Source organism: Rhinolophus ferrumequinum, chromosome 11, assembly GCF_004115265.2.
Source record: "Rhinolophus ferrumequinum isolate MPI-CBG mRhiFer1 chromosome 11, mRhiFer1_v1.p, whole genome shotgun sequence".
Classification (NCBI taxonomy): domain Eukaryota; kingdom Metazoa; phylum Chordata; class Mammalia; order Chiroptera; family Rhinolophidae; genus Rhinolophus; species Rhinolophus ferrumequinum.
In genome coordinates, this window is record NC_046294.1 from 42,867,496 (window position 1) to 42,882,941 (window position 15,446).

Consider the following 15,446-nt stretch of genomic DNA (forward strand, 5'->3'; position numbering starts at 1 on the left):
TTTAAGAAATACGGAAAATAACTGAGATATATTTGATGCATTAGAAACTACCATTTGAACACTATTTAATATTAAATATAAGTTTAATTTTAACGTCTTTAATTTCAGTTAAAATCCATAAATGGAAATTAGTTTGGATTGTATGACAGAGGAAACAATAAAACTTGTTCTCAAAGACATACCAATACATTTTCTTGAAACAAAACCTCAGCGAATGAGAATTTTCATACTGTGCATGGGAATAACTAAAACCTTTATTAGATATGGTTTTCCAATAACAGTGAAAACTGGAATTATCAATTCAAAGAGCAGTGAAGTCTGAAATTTAAAAAAGTGGACTGAATATTAGGTAGGGGATAAAAGGTAAAGGAAGACAAAAACGTTTGATACTATTCAATATCTCCCCTCTGTACACAATGTTGCATATATACAACTACTCCATTTTAATTTTATTGATTTTATATAATAGTGAAATCCCCTTAAGCAACCTAGGGTATACAGATGGTGTCCAACTTGGGGGAAAAAAGTAGAAACACACTTGATTAACAGTTTTCATCCACACATTTTAGACAGACAATTCTTTTTTTTCATTTTTTTTTTGCCAAGATTTTCATAGTAAATTCATAAATATAGGAAACTTTTCACTCCTTCAGTGTTAAAATAGAAAACCAAACAGTGCCAACAATAGTGGCTTAATTATTGGCATACAAGAAAAACACAACACCAATGGGTTTTCTTCATTATGCATTTTAAATATCAATATGTGCATGTTTCATTTTTACAGTTAGAAATTTTCTAGTCTGTTATAGATAACAGCATTTAATAGTTTTTAATCCATTGAGATGTTGCTTTCAATTTGAAATATTGTGTGTATACATGTATATAAAAAAATAACCCAATGTATGACTCATCTGACAGATGTTTAAGATCAATAAAGGCTTATTTTTGAACATGCAGTTAGGAGAGAGGGAAGCAAGCCAACCTCTCTATGTTGTCTTGTTGCCGGCTTGTTTTTGCAGTGGTATCAGTAGTGGTTTTTGGAGGGAACCATGTGCCTTCAACCTATCTATTTAAGATAAGATACCACAATCAACAAGAGGGGTAAGAGAGATGGGGAAAAGGGGGTGGGCAGGTGTTAAATGTCAAATTTTAAAAGTGTGAATTTTGCACACTTTCTCGGTACAGGATAAAAACAAGCCAATGAGGAAAAACTTTCATAATTAGGAAAACACTGCAATCGAATTAAGACATAATAGCCGAATTAAGTTCTTTTAATAGATTGCATATATAGATGTTTAGCCATACTTTGATCAACTCCTTAAGAGTAGAACTTTATATCCAGTTTACATGCTTCAAATATCACCTTTCTTATTTGTTACAGTAGGGTCTTGTATCCAAATATCCACTTGTACACTGAGAGCTTTAAGAAAAAACAAGACACAGAGGGAGTTGCCATTTTTTAGCAGCAATGAAATACCACTAACCCCTTTTAACATACCGAATTCAAGTCACTATCAGAAGTGAGCGCACCACAAAGTCACCAGGTACAAAATTGCTAGTTCATTTTTAAATTAATAACTTGAAATTACCCCTGCCCCCCGCCCCATTACATCCCTTCTTTTTATAAACAGCAAACATTTTGCTATTTTATACATAGGCTAGCAGGCTTGTTTCAATATGAAAGTGCTAATTCATTTACAGATTTTTTTTAATCAGTTTATGTAGTGCTACAATAAATGTCCAATAATCTACATAGGAACAATATTTGATGAATGAAATGATGAAGACTGAATAAGGTTATCAATTACCTTATCTTATTTACATATGAAGAATAGATACCCAATGGTGAGGAAGAGACAGAAATCGGACAAATACTCATAGGTGTAAAAATCACATCTACCTCTGAGCTTATACTGTAAATGAGACATTTTAAATAGTCCTGTAGCCCATGCCTATTTTTTCCTCAGAAAAAGAAAAGCTGCCTTCATGACATCCCCTCTTGTTTCGTATTTCCACAGTGTCACTTGAACTTTCAGTCAGAATCTTACTTTCTTCAAAAAATAAAGAAAATGCCCCCCCCCTCAAGTTTCCTCCCTCCCCCCCAAAATCCCTCTGGTTTCTTTTTCAGTGCCAAGTTTCATGATCAGGTCCCACCTCCTGGGTTTTTGTCCATCTATTGATCAATTAGTTTAGAGTGGATAACACGAACCAGTTCTGGAACCGCTACTGGGAGGAACACAAGCTCTTCACTACACTCACACAGCAGGAAGGAAAGTGAAACTCAATTCATCCCTGGCGCTGGGCCTCCAAAATTGAAAGAGCTTGGCACAACTGGAGCACTGAATTTGTATCCTCCATGCTTCTCAATCATTTTGGATTCTAGAAAACAAGTGAGTGATAGTTTAATAGAGCATTTAGTCATCTTACTGCTTTGGAGAACAGAAGAAACTGACATTAACCGTAGCTTTACTAGTATTAGGCATGAAGTTCCAAAGTTCTCCCTCTAAATGTACAGGAGCCGAGACAAGTATTATTATGTAGACAAGATAAATTCTCCTGTTGTATTCTGTAGACTTCTTAGCTTTCACTTCCCATTGTTGTTTTTTTTAAAATCTTTAAATACCCCATTTTTAGTCAAATACTGAATCAGTAGGATCCAATCTTCAAAGAGACTAACAGCTAATGAATTTAATGCAAGCAAACCCAAACCCAACCATAAAAACACTTTAGAAAACAGGAGGACCCTTTGTTGAATATAAAAGTAGTTTGACTAACATGTATTAAGATATATAGAAAATTGTTAGGCTATACATTATCTAAATGTCCTTTTTAGAAATGCATACTGACTGGAATGTTTGAGGATGAAAAGACAAGATAATGTCAGGATTTTCTTTAATAAACTTAGAAGAGCAGTTTTCATAACTTTAAACTTTTTTTTACTTTTAATAGGATTTTCGACTATCAAGCTGTCACCATGAGCTTGAGTGACCTTACGAAAATTCCTGCACAGTCTTCAACTACACTTTAAACCAGTAAACTATAGCCAAACACAAAATTCATTACTTCATTTCATTCCTTCAGATTAGAGTGAATTCCTATCACCTGCAACAACTGTAGCTTTTATATAATTTTAAATCATTTAATATAAAATTTTAAAGCTGTACCAAATTATCAGTTGCATTAAAGAGGGGCTGTGGTCAATTAACATACCATGGGCTGCTCTTCTTTGATCGGCCAGAGTTGCTATATCCTGTAACTGTTTTCTTTGTTCTTCACTAAGACCATGAGTCAGAGCCTGATACCACACAGGATTACGATTTTGTATAGCTATCAAGAAAAGAAACCAAGGTGAAAAGGTCAATAAGACAGGCCTGGTAGTTCCTTTCTATTCTGTTCCCTATAGTCTATCTCCAGTACCAAAATTCTGACCTATTTTATATTCCCCCAATAATAAGTTAATGGTACGGGTGGAGGGGGGGGAGAATTCTGGTTTTCCTTTATGCCTCAAAAAATATAATCATTCTCATAATTACATTCATATCCTTAGCAAATAAGGATTCAGAGCGTAAACCATTCTTATATAATAAGTAACAAACTAAGGAAAATTAAGGAATAAAATTAATCTGACCCCCTTACGAGATTCAGAATTAAAGCAACTTGAAAATAATCAAGGATATTTTGGTTAGATTTCTCAAATCCCCAAGTTACAAAACAAAAATCAGAAGCATTAAGTAAATTCAAGAAAGGGGTGAATGGTACAAAATAAATGCCTCATTTCTTTCTGTACTCCCGATTCAAAACCCTTCTTAAATATACCTACTGTCTTTCCAAAGAAAGATAGCTCTGCAGTACTTAAGTTTAAGTTAAAATTAAAATGCTCACACATTTTTAAAGTTATATCCTAAATAATGGTCAAACTCAACCTGTGAAAAAACGAGAACAAATTTTCCCAGCATCACAAGACCAGGTATTAAAAATCTCACAATGTTTCATGAAAACATGCACTAGATAAATTGATGTATAAAGATATCAAGTCTGACCATGTATTTCCCTATTTCAATTAAATAACTACACAAAGGTGTGTGTGTGTATGTGTGTGTGGTGAGAGACAGTGACAATGAGCAAAAATGTTCTCTATAAAGATTTTCCACAAAAGAATTTTTTTTAACGGAGGAATTTCAAGAATGAAAACTGATTTTCAATCACATGATTTTATATTTCTACTTTATTGCATTTACTGTGCATGAGCCCTCTATTTTAATTCCTTAATCCTTTAGGGATTAACATGTGTTTAAATCTACAAAACACAAAGCCATAGACAAAAGCAAGACAGTAGTTCTTGGCACCTCAGTCAATTCTTGCTGCCTGTCATGTTCAGAAACCATTTCTTTGTGTTTCTGCAACGTTGCATCAAAATTGCTTTGCTATGGGCTTGGAAGACTAATCAGAGAACTTATTTTATACATCAAAGTTGATAATGCACAGGAATGATATAGTGCAATAATTAACTCTGAGGGAAATGGTGTTTTGTTGAAATCCAAGTAAATGAATGGTTAAAAAAAAAAAAGCACCAACTTGCACCTAATATTCTGTAGCCACACACATTGTGACACAGGAGAAAAAGAAAAGGGACGCCAAGGCCATTATTTATAAACGATCAAATTCTCAATAGGTAAGTGTAGATTTGGCTGGGAAGAAAAGACACAGAAACCCATAAACACAAAAACAGAAGAATGGATACTTCTGGGTAAAGCTGGGAGGCTAAAAATCAGAAGTGGGAAAGAGGAATTGTCATTATATAAACTTGTTGAACTACACTATTTTCCTATTATGTGCATGTTTCAAAATTATAATCTAAAAAAAAAAAATGATAGGATGAGGAAAATACTCTCCAACTATGGCAACAGTAGAAATAACTTTGGTTCCTTTGCCTAACAATCCTAAATCACATTCTAGTTTGGATTTGACATACTCCAATTCCCTTTAAGGGACATAAAAACAGATTGCTTCAGGGAAATGGATTATATAGAGGTATTCGAATTACATATAATGAGTTGACTTACTCTGAAATATAGCTTTAAATATCTGATACTCATCAACAGGGTTATCTTCATCATCGATGATCGTGGAATAGCCTTCCAGAGCAGTTTCCTCAGCATCATCTTCTTCCCAGTCTTCATCATCTCCATCTTCACCTGCTTGCTTAGCCAGAATCTCCAAATATTCCTGACCATCTTCATCAATGTCATCTTCATCACTCCCCAGTTCCTCTGGCAAGTCATAAAATAGGTGCTTCTGTTAATACTGAAATATTCTGTTACTCAACAAACTGACAGTGATAACTGTCAGTAAATTACAAATCACAACTGAATAAATTCAAGGAAGAGTTCTAGGACTTGGTGTTTAAGTATATATTCAGCAATAGAAAAAAAAAATCTCATAGAAATCCAAGAAACCCAATCACGATTAATATTAGAGGTTTCAAAAAGGATTGCATAATGTGAGATTTAGACTGGGGTGTGCTCTAGGCCTTATGTTATATACCAAACCAAACACCAATAGTAAAGTAATATAGTTTGTTATATCTACAGAACACATTTTGCAAGATTTTTTTTCAAGGCTAGCTTAATAAATGATAAAAAACAAAAATGGCAATAACTATCTTATCTTGAAACCGTTACAGTAATTTATCTTAACCAACATTCTATCAATTTATATTCTTGTAGTCTACAGATGAAATGTATTAGGCAACATTCAATTAACTTAATTATATAGTGCTAGGATGCTTGTTTTAGCATTAATAAATGACAGACGTTTGCCACCACTAAAAACCATAAATGCCTAGAACTGCTTTATGTGTTGGAAATATAGCTGAAGTTCCTGCCTTCGTGGACCTTACACTAGTGGGAAGGTAAGATAGTCTTTCTATGAATGAATGAACAACATGAAAACATTTGGCTACAATTCCACATTTCTTGAAGAGAAGGACTAACAAAATAAAATATCCAGCGCTATTTTTAAATACATAGGTTTGGCTTCCTTCATCGCAAATCCCTTACCGGTTTCATCATCATCTTCAGCTTCATCATCTTCATCACTGTCATTCTCATGTTCTGCATGGCAGGCATATGCTCTTTTTAATCCATTAAATAAAAGAATAAAAGCTGGCAAAATCTGTCCAGAAACCTGATTTAAAACTTGTGGTATTTGTTCCATATCAATGAGAGCACATAAGCCCAGAACACACATCTTTCTGTCATGTAGCCTAAAAAATAAAATAAAATAAAATAAAGATTTTCTTCTTTCTTTTTTAATTTAATAAACACAGTTCCTTACAAAGTTAAAAAAACAAATGTCCAATATATGTCACTTACCCCAAGAAACAATCAACATCATTAAGCCACTGTGTAATAAAATGATTTGTAACTGGTTCAACGTTATTAGGGAAGCGAAGATTTTCTAAGGTGTTAAGAAGTAGGTGTGGATTATAATACAAAGCTGCAATGGCAACTTGCAGGCACATTGTTCGAAGTTCACTTGTCTTCACCTCTCTTGTCAGTCTCTCTAAAGCTGCTTCCACGAATAGGGGAATGCACTGGAAAGAAAGAGCAAAATATCCCAAAATTGAAAGGAACAGCAATCTAACTATCCTACCCATATTAAATTACTTGTTGCCTCAGCTAACCCTTTTTTCCCCATTAGATGATACAACAGTTTTTATTACTGGGCGTTTCACGGGGAAATCTAATTTTAGAGAAAAACAAGTCTTCACTGAGATATTAGAGCCTCACCGTAATAGCAATCATGGATTCACAATATTCCTATTGACTAACCCTACTGTGGTAATCATTTCAAAGTATATGCATGTAACACCTAATTCATCACATTGTGTATCTTCAACTCATACAACGTTATATTTCAAGTATATCTTAATAAAGCTGGGAAAAAATTGCTATTGAAACTGACCACAGAAATTTAATGACTAAATCTATCTTACTGCAAAGTGATAGATAATGTGGCAAGCAATACTCTCACAACACACTGAAAAATCTTAAGTCAAAACTTACCTTGCATGATAACAAGTAGCCATAAAACTTGCCAGTCATATTTAACATATACATATTAAACATATGATCATTATTATATATTGGTTAAATTTTAAACCAATGTTATCTAGGTGTCATAATAAACAATAATGCACAAAACAAAACAAATGGCAAGGAAAAAAGTGTGGAAAGATTCCTTCTCTGAAGCCTCACACATGAATCATTACTAGTTAGCCACACTGACCTGGTCAATGCCGCGCCCTTTGCACTGCAGAATGATGACTTCTAACAATTTTGCTGCATGACACTCTGCATCTTCTCCTGCAACTCCTGTAAGAACCTAATCAACACAATGTAAATTGCAGTGAGGCATCATGAAATCTTCCAATCTGAGAATTTCCATCCCTATCTAGTATCTCTGCAGTATTTAAGACATTCTAAATTAATATGAATGAATGAAATGTTCAGACTATAGTCTAAAACATCTGTGAGGATATGGAGTTGTTATCTGTCTATCTGTCATATTCCAGCAATCTGGGATCTTGGTTTACACATAAAGCACCCCCCCTGTAGTGCCATTCTGGACTATAGCATGTTGACAACCACTACCTTCTCATACAAACATGCCAAAGTACCTTTACCTTAGCCATTATCTTTCTTAGGGACATCTGGCTCTTATGTAAAGAACTACAAAAAAATAAGCTGATATTGCTAGGAAAACCTTTTCGCTACACAAGTTTCAAAACATCGAAACTACTGACATCGAAGTGGGAGAGGTGGAGGAAGAGGCACCTTGTTAATAGCAATATGTCCACAGACAAGAAATAAAAAACATGGACTTGAGGTCCTCATTAACACTAGAGAACTGAAAGTGTTATGGATTAAGTGTTTTAGAATACAATAGTATAGAGAATGTGTTCCCAGAATATTAACATAAACAATATTATTGGCAATAAATATTGGATAACATAACTAGGTGATTATTGTGATATCAATGAGGACAAGCACATCTAAAGACTTCGTGAAACAAAATCAGCTTTTAAATGCCTGGTGTTAAACAGCCTGCTGCTTCTCAACAAGTACTGTTAGAAATTCAAATGCTACCAATTATATTAACTTTTGTATCTATAGAAGGACACCAATTCAAATATTTTAGTCGCACCTCTAGTTTAAGAAAAGCATTTTTTTTTAAAGTAGCATTTACCATAAATTTATCTTATGATTTTTCCAAGAAATGGCACAGTACTTTTGACTTTTTTAAAAGAACCCTCACATTTTACAATCTTGCTATTTACTATATAATTACCGTATAGCCTCCATAAACCCGCAGCCTCCAAGGATTTTTCTTTATAAAATATCTCTAATAATTCCTGATCCTTTCAAAAATCCCTCAAGTTCTGGATTCTTTCCTTCTTTTGATCCAAAGCCTATTAAAGAACTAAGCTAAGGTAAGCTCCAGGCCCTCTAAAAATAAAAAAATGTAACACCCAATTAAATGTCAGAGGGCAGACAGAACACAAATACTTATCAAACCCATTACTGTGACATGTAGGATTCAAAGTCTTTTTAGGTTAAAACTTTTAAAGCCCTTATTCTGTCAGACCCATATAATATGTGTGCCATAATGTGGTATCATGTAGCGTCACAATTTCATACTTTTTATACCAACAGCATCATGTCCTTTTAATTAAAAATGACCTACCTTTTTGCACATACTGTATATCATTTCAAGATACTTGGTATCAGACAGAAGTGTGTCTGTATCAACAGTCACATAATTATGAAGTAGAGGCATCATATCTGTATTAATAAAAAGCATCAGTTAAATATGAATGCTTTGTTTCTGAAAAATCCCCTTAGAAAAAGAAAGCAAATCTGAGATTGTTTTGTCCCTAACATTCACTTTTAATTAAGATATATTCATTTATAATTAGATGTAGTAATGAATCATTATTAAAGTGAATTCCTTTATATTTAGTAGCTAAAAGATTATACCAAGATTGGGGGGTGGGGAGGGTGAGATATGTGTTAAAAAAACCCAAAAGACTAAATTAATAACTAAATCAAAATATGCAATGGAAATCAATGCTATGGGTTGTCCTTGAGCATTAACTACTACTGACAACTTATCCAAACAATGAAGCATTTAGAATATTCAAAAGTATTTGTTCAACTGACATACTAAAAATTAATCAAAATAGGGGGAAATCCTCAGTATTTCTCTGCTGACTTGACTTACCTGTAAAGTAATCAAAGCCATCTTGTTGAAAAATCTCAAATACCAGAGGTAGAAGCTGCCACATCTGTGGAGACACTTGTTGACATGTCAAACTATGTGCTAAAGAGAAAATCTCCTCATAGAATTCTAAAAGAGAACAGAGTCATTAGGACAATGCTTGCTGATGTGAAATAGCAGTAAATTGTTAGTACAATCAGAGGTATATACCTAAGACATGCTGCTGTAAAACAGTTCCAATGACTTGTAAGCAGATTCCCTCAAGCTGCTGGGTTATCTAAAAGAGAAGAAAAAAAAATCATATGGAATTGCAGCACACTGAATGAATTACTAAATAATGTATAATGTAATTCATTGCATTTAAATATAAAGTCAATATTGTTAAGAAATCATTTTAAGTCTTTGCTTTGAAATGACTTGTCTTTTGATATTGTGCATCAACCTGGGATTCAAATTTAATGAAATACCATTACAACGAGAGTAACACAAAACAACGTGTAGTTTTCCTAAAAAGGAAAGAAAAAAATAACATCCTAGAAAAACACAATTATGAAAATAGAGGAGCCACAACCATTCTACAGACTAACTTTAGATCTTTTTGTGTACATAGATGAATTCAGTCCAGTTGTAATCGAAAAGTCACCGTCAATGCTTTACAGAAAAATTATTTGAAAGAAGGCATTATTCCCACCACTCCCAATAATTCTTAAGTCACCTCCATTTATATAATTATGTTAGATACAGTGAACCAGGCCAAGTTATTAAGACAGAAAATACAAGTTCCTTTTTAATTGTCAGGATGGTCTTCAACTGGATCCCAAGTCTCTGAAATTCATTAAGATGTTTAGAAAGGGGGAGGGAAAAAGATAAAATTTACTAATCAGATATAAAAGGAGAACATCCATCTCAAATACATATTATGTTTAATGTATTTTCAACTCTTCAAATATAGTAAACAACTGATTTGTTAACCATAAGGTAGCTTAGCTATAGGGTTATGCCTATCTCCAATTATAATCCAGAATACAAAAGTTTATTAAAATCTCATGTTGCAAAAGGCAATTTGTAGATCATTCAAAAACATAATTTACATATATAAATATCTGCATTGGAATTATACACACCAAATTCAGGACAGTGATTACTTCTAAGAAAAGGAAGTAAGGAAATGAGATTAGGAAGTGGCTGGTACCTTAAGGGCTTCAATTACATCTCTCTGACATTGTTTATTTTACTGGACATAAAGTCTAAAGTATATACTGTATACTGCTAAAATCTAGGAAATTTAGGTGTTGGTTAAAGGGTATTGGTTACAGTTTTCTCTGTATAGTTCTCATTAGTGTATATTTTAAAAATTCCATTTTTAAAATTCACGATTACAAATTCTCTTATCTTTCTAAAGGATAACAATATAAAAAAAAAACTAGGAAGATGATGGTGATGGTTGCACAACAATGTGAAATGTACTTAACACCAATGAATTGTACGCTTAAAAAATAGTTAAGGTGGTAAATTTTATGTCGTGTATTTTACCATAATTAAAAAAAAAATTTATTGAAAAGGGAAACTAAGTAGAATGTTTTGCTAGAAATCATATGGATCTGAGTAAGGTAACCTAAGAGGAAGCCAAACTTCTAAGCCTTGAGGTAAACACATGGTAATACAAATAACTTGTTCTTCTTCCTACTAATTAAGTAAAGAACCTAAAGTAAGGTACCAATCTTATCCTTACAAAATGGACTAGTTAAAAGATGGCAGAATCAAGGTGTGTGAGAAGATGACCAAAGAACTGTTATGTCAGAACCCTCCAAAAAGCATAGAACAGTTGATGAAGAATGGCTTGAAATAACCTAAAACCTTTACAACACTGGATCATTTTCTTACCTCTTTATGATCTTCAACTACACTAAGAAGGGTGTCGATGGTATTCAGGATTCCCATAGCAGTGACTGCTTTGTCATCACTTCCTTCTTCATCTGGCCCAGTCTGGATTACTTGATTAAATGTCATTGCCTAGATTCAAGAGAATATAATTTACGTTTGTCATTAAATTAGTATAAATATATTATGGTCTAAAACTTTTGATTTTTAAAATGTTCTCACTGGGACAGGACAACCAATCAATGTTTCTAATAGATTAAGAAACATCAAAGAGCTCGGGCTCTATAATTAAATGGTACCGCTCTGCTACTTACTAGGGGACCTTACCATCTTTTGGGAACTTCAGAGATATTACAAGGATTAAATGAGGCAAGGCATAGAAACTGTTTAGTATTATGAATATTTTTATTAATATTACTGGCTAACATTTGACAATGGCCAAATACAAGTACATTAATCATCAAGGTTTTATTTGTTGTAATATTCAATCACTTTGAAATAAACTTCTGAGGAGTATAACTAATAATCAAACTATTATAAATGCAATATACATACTTAATAAATGCTACATTTATTCAAATGGCCTTATCCATTTTAACATCAGGTGTTAAGAACACACTTTTTCACAAAACTCTGTGCCTTTGTTTAAATCCACAGCAAATATCAAGAGTTAGATTCTTGAAATCTCCATACTCAGCAGGAATATAAACTGGATCAAATAAATCATTGTAGGGGGAAAAGGAATGGATACTTGTTGGGCACATGTTCATACTTTCTATTACGCTTAAATAATTTACTGAATTCTCAGATGTTTGGGGCAATGTATAGTAAACAAAGGCCATCTATAAAATAACTATTTACATAAATTTCATTAAAAAAATTAGTAACTATTATGTCTACTTTATCTTTAAATCATATGAACAAGGCAATCATAATGCAACGTAAGGTAGCAGTTAAAAATCTGCATTGTAAAGGCTACAGCTCCGGTGTGAATCCCAGTTCTGCCCATTCTAGCTACGGGCAAGCTACTAAATCTTTTTATATCTCTCATTTTCTCCCAATATAGGACTATTCCTCACAAAGGATTGTTAGAATTAAATGAGCTAAATATATATCAAGGGTTTACAACAGTTATCTGACATACAGTAAGCTGTGAAAATAACTTCTATAAGCAACGCATAAATGGTTCAAACAACATACCAAATGTTGTGTCATTTCTACCGCAATTGGAGTAACTTCTTCACTATACTCGCATATCATTTTCTGAATTACATTGGTAAGATCATCATTTTCTGTTTCTCTGATAATATGAAGAAGAGCCTGCATTACAGGTCTGATGAATGGTGTGATGTACTCTTTAGCTATAAGAAAAAAGAGAAAAAAATTGTGGCTAAAATAGCTAAAACTCCTTAAAACCTGATACAACATACACCAAAGAATAAAAAAGAGATACTTTCACATAAAAAGGAAGATAATGTGTCAAGTTTGTAGGACTATGCCCTGTACGAATATGCATAAGCGCGTTGTACTTTTTTTGAGATATAAACCCCATTACCTTTTTCTTGATTGCTGATCAACACTTGAAGTGCAATAGCAGCTTCTACTTTCACAGGCATTTCCCTATCATCAATCAGACATCTTCGTGTCAGCTCTAAGGCTGTTTGCAGATTCTGGTCACTTTTGAACTTTACTTCACAAAAATAGTGAAGGACCCAGCAAGCCTTTTTTAAAAAAAATGCAGTGAGTTACTATAGATATACATTAAATTTGCCCAAGATAGTTATCTCTATTCCCAAAGTTCTGTGTGTGGGAATTTGGAGGCTGGCCAGTGGGAAATTATGTCCATTAAGACAACACTAGACCAGTACTATGATCCCAACTTACTCTTTGGCTGCATGTTTGTGTGGATAGCAAGATCTGAATGCAAAACACAGACAGATACTGCTATCAGACACAGATGAAAACTATGCACACATTATAGCAGCCATTTACAAATTTACATGAACTAGAAGTGTAAAATGAAATATGGGTTATAAAGTGAATGTTAAAAATTTCCATTTAAAAGTTTACATAAGCAGTCGTTCATTACAAGACATAAATATATAAATTAATACAGCTTTAAAACATACCCTGGCTCTCATGTAGCCTAGTTCACTGCTGAAGAGAGGGAATACATGATTCTGCAACATGTATTCCATCTGATCTTTGTAGATCTTTTTCTGTAAATATAAACAAAAGTTACTATTGAAAGAGTTCCAAATATAACCATCTCAAATGCCAAATAGATACACCAGAGTTAAAAATGACTACTAATGTTAAAACACATTTATTCTGATTCTTTGAACCCCAGGATCGACATCCAATTTTCTTATTTTCGAACTCTACCAGCAAAAAACACTGAATACATCTTTCAACTTCTTTATATCATTTGTTTAGAAAGCAATTATGCCAAGTCTTAGCTATGTTTAAGTAATGGAATGTAGTTAATCTTATTCCATACCCTATAAAACTTTTTTCTTATAAAACTCTTATAATTAAAAAAACCTCTAGAAAGTTTCTAAATGAACATAATAGATTGAGAAACATTCTGCTTTCAAGGTAATAATCTGGGTATCTAAAAAGATACTTGTATTTTCCTAAATGGTAACATGCTTTTAAGAACAGTTCCTTGAATTGCATATTAAATCAACATTAAAAACTGATAAACACAAAACTGAAGGCTAATGAGACCTGAGAACTAAACGCAATGTGGAATGCTGGAATGGATTATGGACCAGAAAGGACATTAGTGGAAATTCTTGTGAAATGTGAAAGGAATCTATACATTAGTTAATAGTATCATATCAATATTAATTTCCTGGTTTTGAGAATTATGGCATGACTAGCTATCTAAGGTGCTAACATTTGGGGAAGCTGGGTGAAGAGTAATGAGAACTATTTTTGCAATTTTTCTTTAAGTTTAAAATTATTTAAGAAGAAAAAGTTAAAACAAAAAATCTGCATGTGCCAAGAGAATTCACTCGATTCCCAGCCTTCTATACAACTAATAATAATTACTGTCTTTAATTTATACTTTATGAACTAAGAGAAGGATGGATAGAAAGGTATAGAAAAGCTGTAAGCTGCACAAAATATACCCACAAATTAATGGTGACGATTTCACTACAGCTGCATATAGAGCAAGGTTATTGGGAGTGGACGTATTGTGACTAAATATTTATTCATAATTTGAATAGTTGCCATTTATTAACTTTAAAGTGAAAACAAATTTCTGATCTTATTTATGAAGTCAGACACAATGTGTACAATTAAGTTGAAGAGTCTAAAGATAAACCCAATCCAGTCATTCATTCTTTACTAGAAATGTCACAAAAGCATGATGTTCCTAGGAAGTATTCATGTGTACAAGTTTCCTTAAAGATCAAATGTTTGAGAACAAAACCATTATTTTATAATTATCTTGCACTCACACAAAAAAAGTACCTTCAGCACAAGGAACAAAAAATATCAACTGGACATCATTTCAAAATCATATCAAAACTTATACTTTCAAAGGACACCATCAAGAAAGTTGAAAAAATAACCCACACAATGGCAGAAAATACTTGCAAATTATATATATGTAAAAGGTCTAATATTTACAACATATAAAGAATTCTGATAATTCCACAATAAAGACAATATTCAAATTAAAAATAGACAAAGGATTTGAATACACATTTCTCCAAAGAAGATATACAATGGTCAATAAGCACATAAGAAGATTCTCAATATCATTAGTCATCAGGGAAATGTAAATCAAAAGCACAGCGAGAAACCATATGACACCAACTAGGATGGCTATAACAAAAAAGACAGACAATAATAAGTGTTGGTGAGGACACAAAAACTGGAACCTTCATACACTACTGGTGAAAATACAAAATGGTACAGGCAGCCACTTTGGAAAATAGTCTGGCAGTTTCTTAAAATATGACCAGCAATCTGACTCCTACGTATTACTCGAGAAATAAAACCATTATGCCCACACTAAAAATACATACACAAATGTTCATAGCTCCATTGTTCATAATAGTCAAAAACTGGAAACAATGCAAATGTCCATCAACTGATGAATGGATAAATAAAATCTGGTGTATCAATACAATGGAATATTACTTGGCAATTAGAAAGAATTCAGTTCTGACACATGCCACAACATGGGTGAACTTTGAAAATATTATGCTAAGTAAAAAAAGCCACTGAAAGGACCACAAGTTATATCACTCCATTTGCATGAAAAG

At 33.0% G+C, this 15,446-nt stretch overlaps 1 protein-coding gene and 1 non-coding gene across 2 annotated transcripts in view; both read right to left on the reverse strand.

Annotated features, from left to right (window-relative positions):
* Positions 1-236: 236 nt before the first annotated feature.
* IPO7 (importin 7) overlaps positions 237-15,446 on the reverse strand; it is a 47,067-nt gene continuing 31,857 nt past the window's right edge. The window contains exons 13-25 of the mRNA XM_033120211.1: positions 13,293-13,382; positions 12,719-12,884; positions 12,364-12,524; positions 11,167-11,295; positions 9,493-9,559; positions 9,286-9,411; positions 8,749-8,846; positions 7,291-7,386; positions 6,375-6,595; positions 6,060-6,265; positions 5,064-5,270; positions 3,211-3,327; positions 237-2,379 (exon numbers count right to left, since the gene is read on the reverse strand). Coding sequence (XP_032976102.1) covers positions 2,282-2,379; positions 3,211-3,327; positions 5,064-5,270; positions 6,060-6,265; positions 6,375-6,595; positions 7,291-7,386; positions 8,749-8,846; positions 9,286-9,411; positions 9,493-9,559; positions 11,167-11,295; positions 12,364-12,524; positions 12,719-12,884; positions 13,293-13,382 — 1,782 coding nt within the window. The 3' untranslated portion in view covers positions 237-2,281. The remainder of the gene's footprint in view (positions 2,380-3,210; positions 3,328-5,063; positions 5,271-6,059; positions 6,266-6,374; positions 6,596-7,290; positions 7,387-8,748; positions 8,847-9,285; positions 9,412-9,492; positions 9,560-11,166; positions 11,296-12,363; positions 12,525-12,718; positions 12,885-13,292; positions 13,383-15,446) is intronic.
* Positions 12,964-13,145, reverse strand: LOC117031436 (small nucleolar RNA SNORA23). Its single transcript, XR_004424571.1, has one exon. It is a non-coding gene; the product is annotated as a small nucleolar RNA SNORA23 (small nucleolar RNA).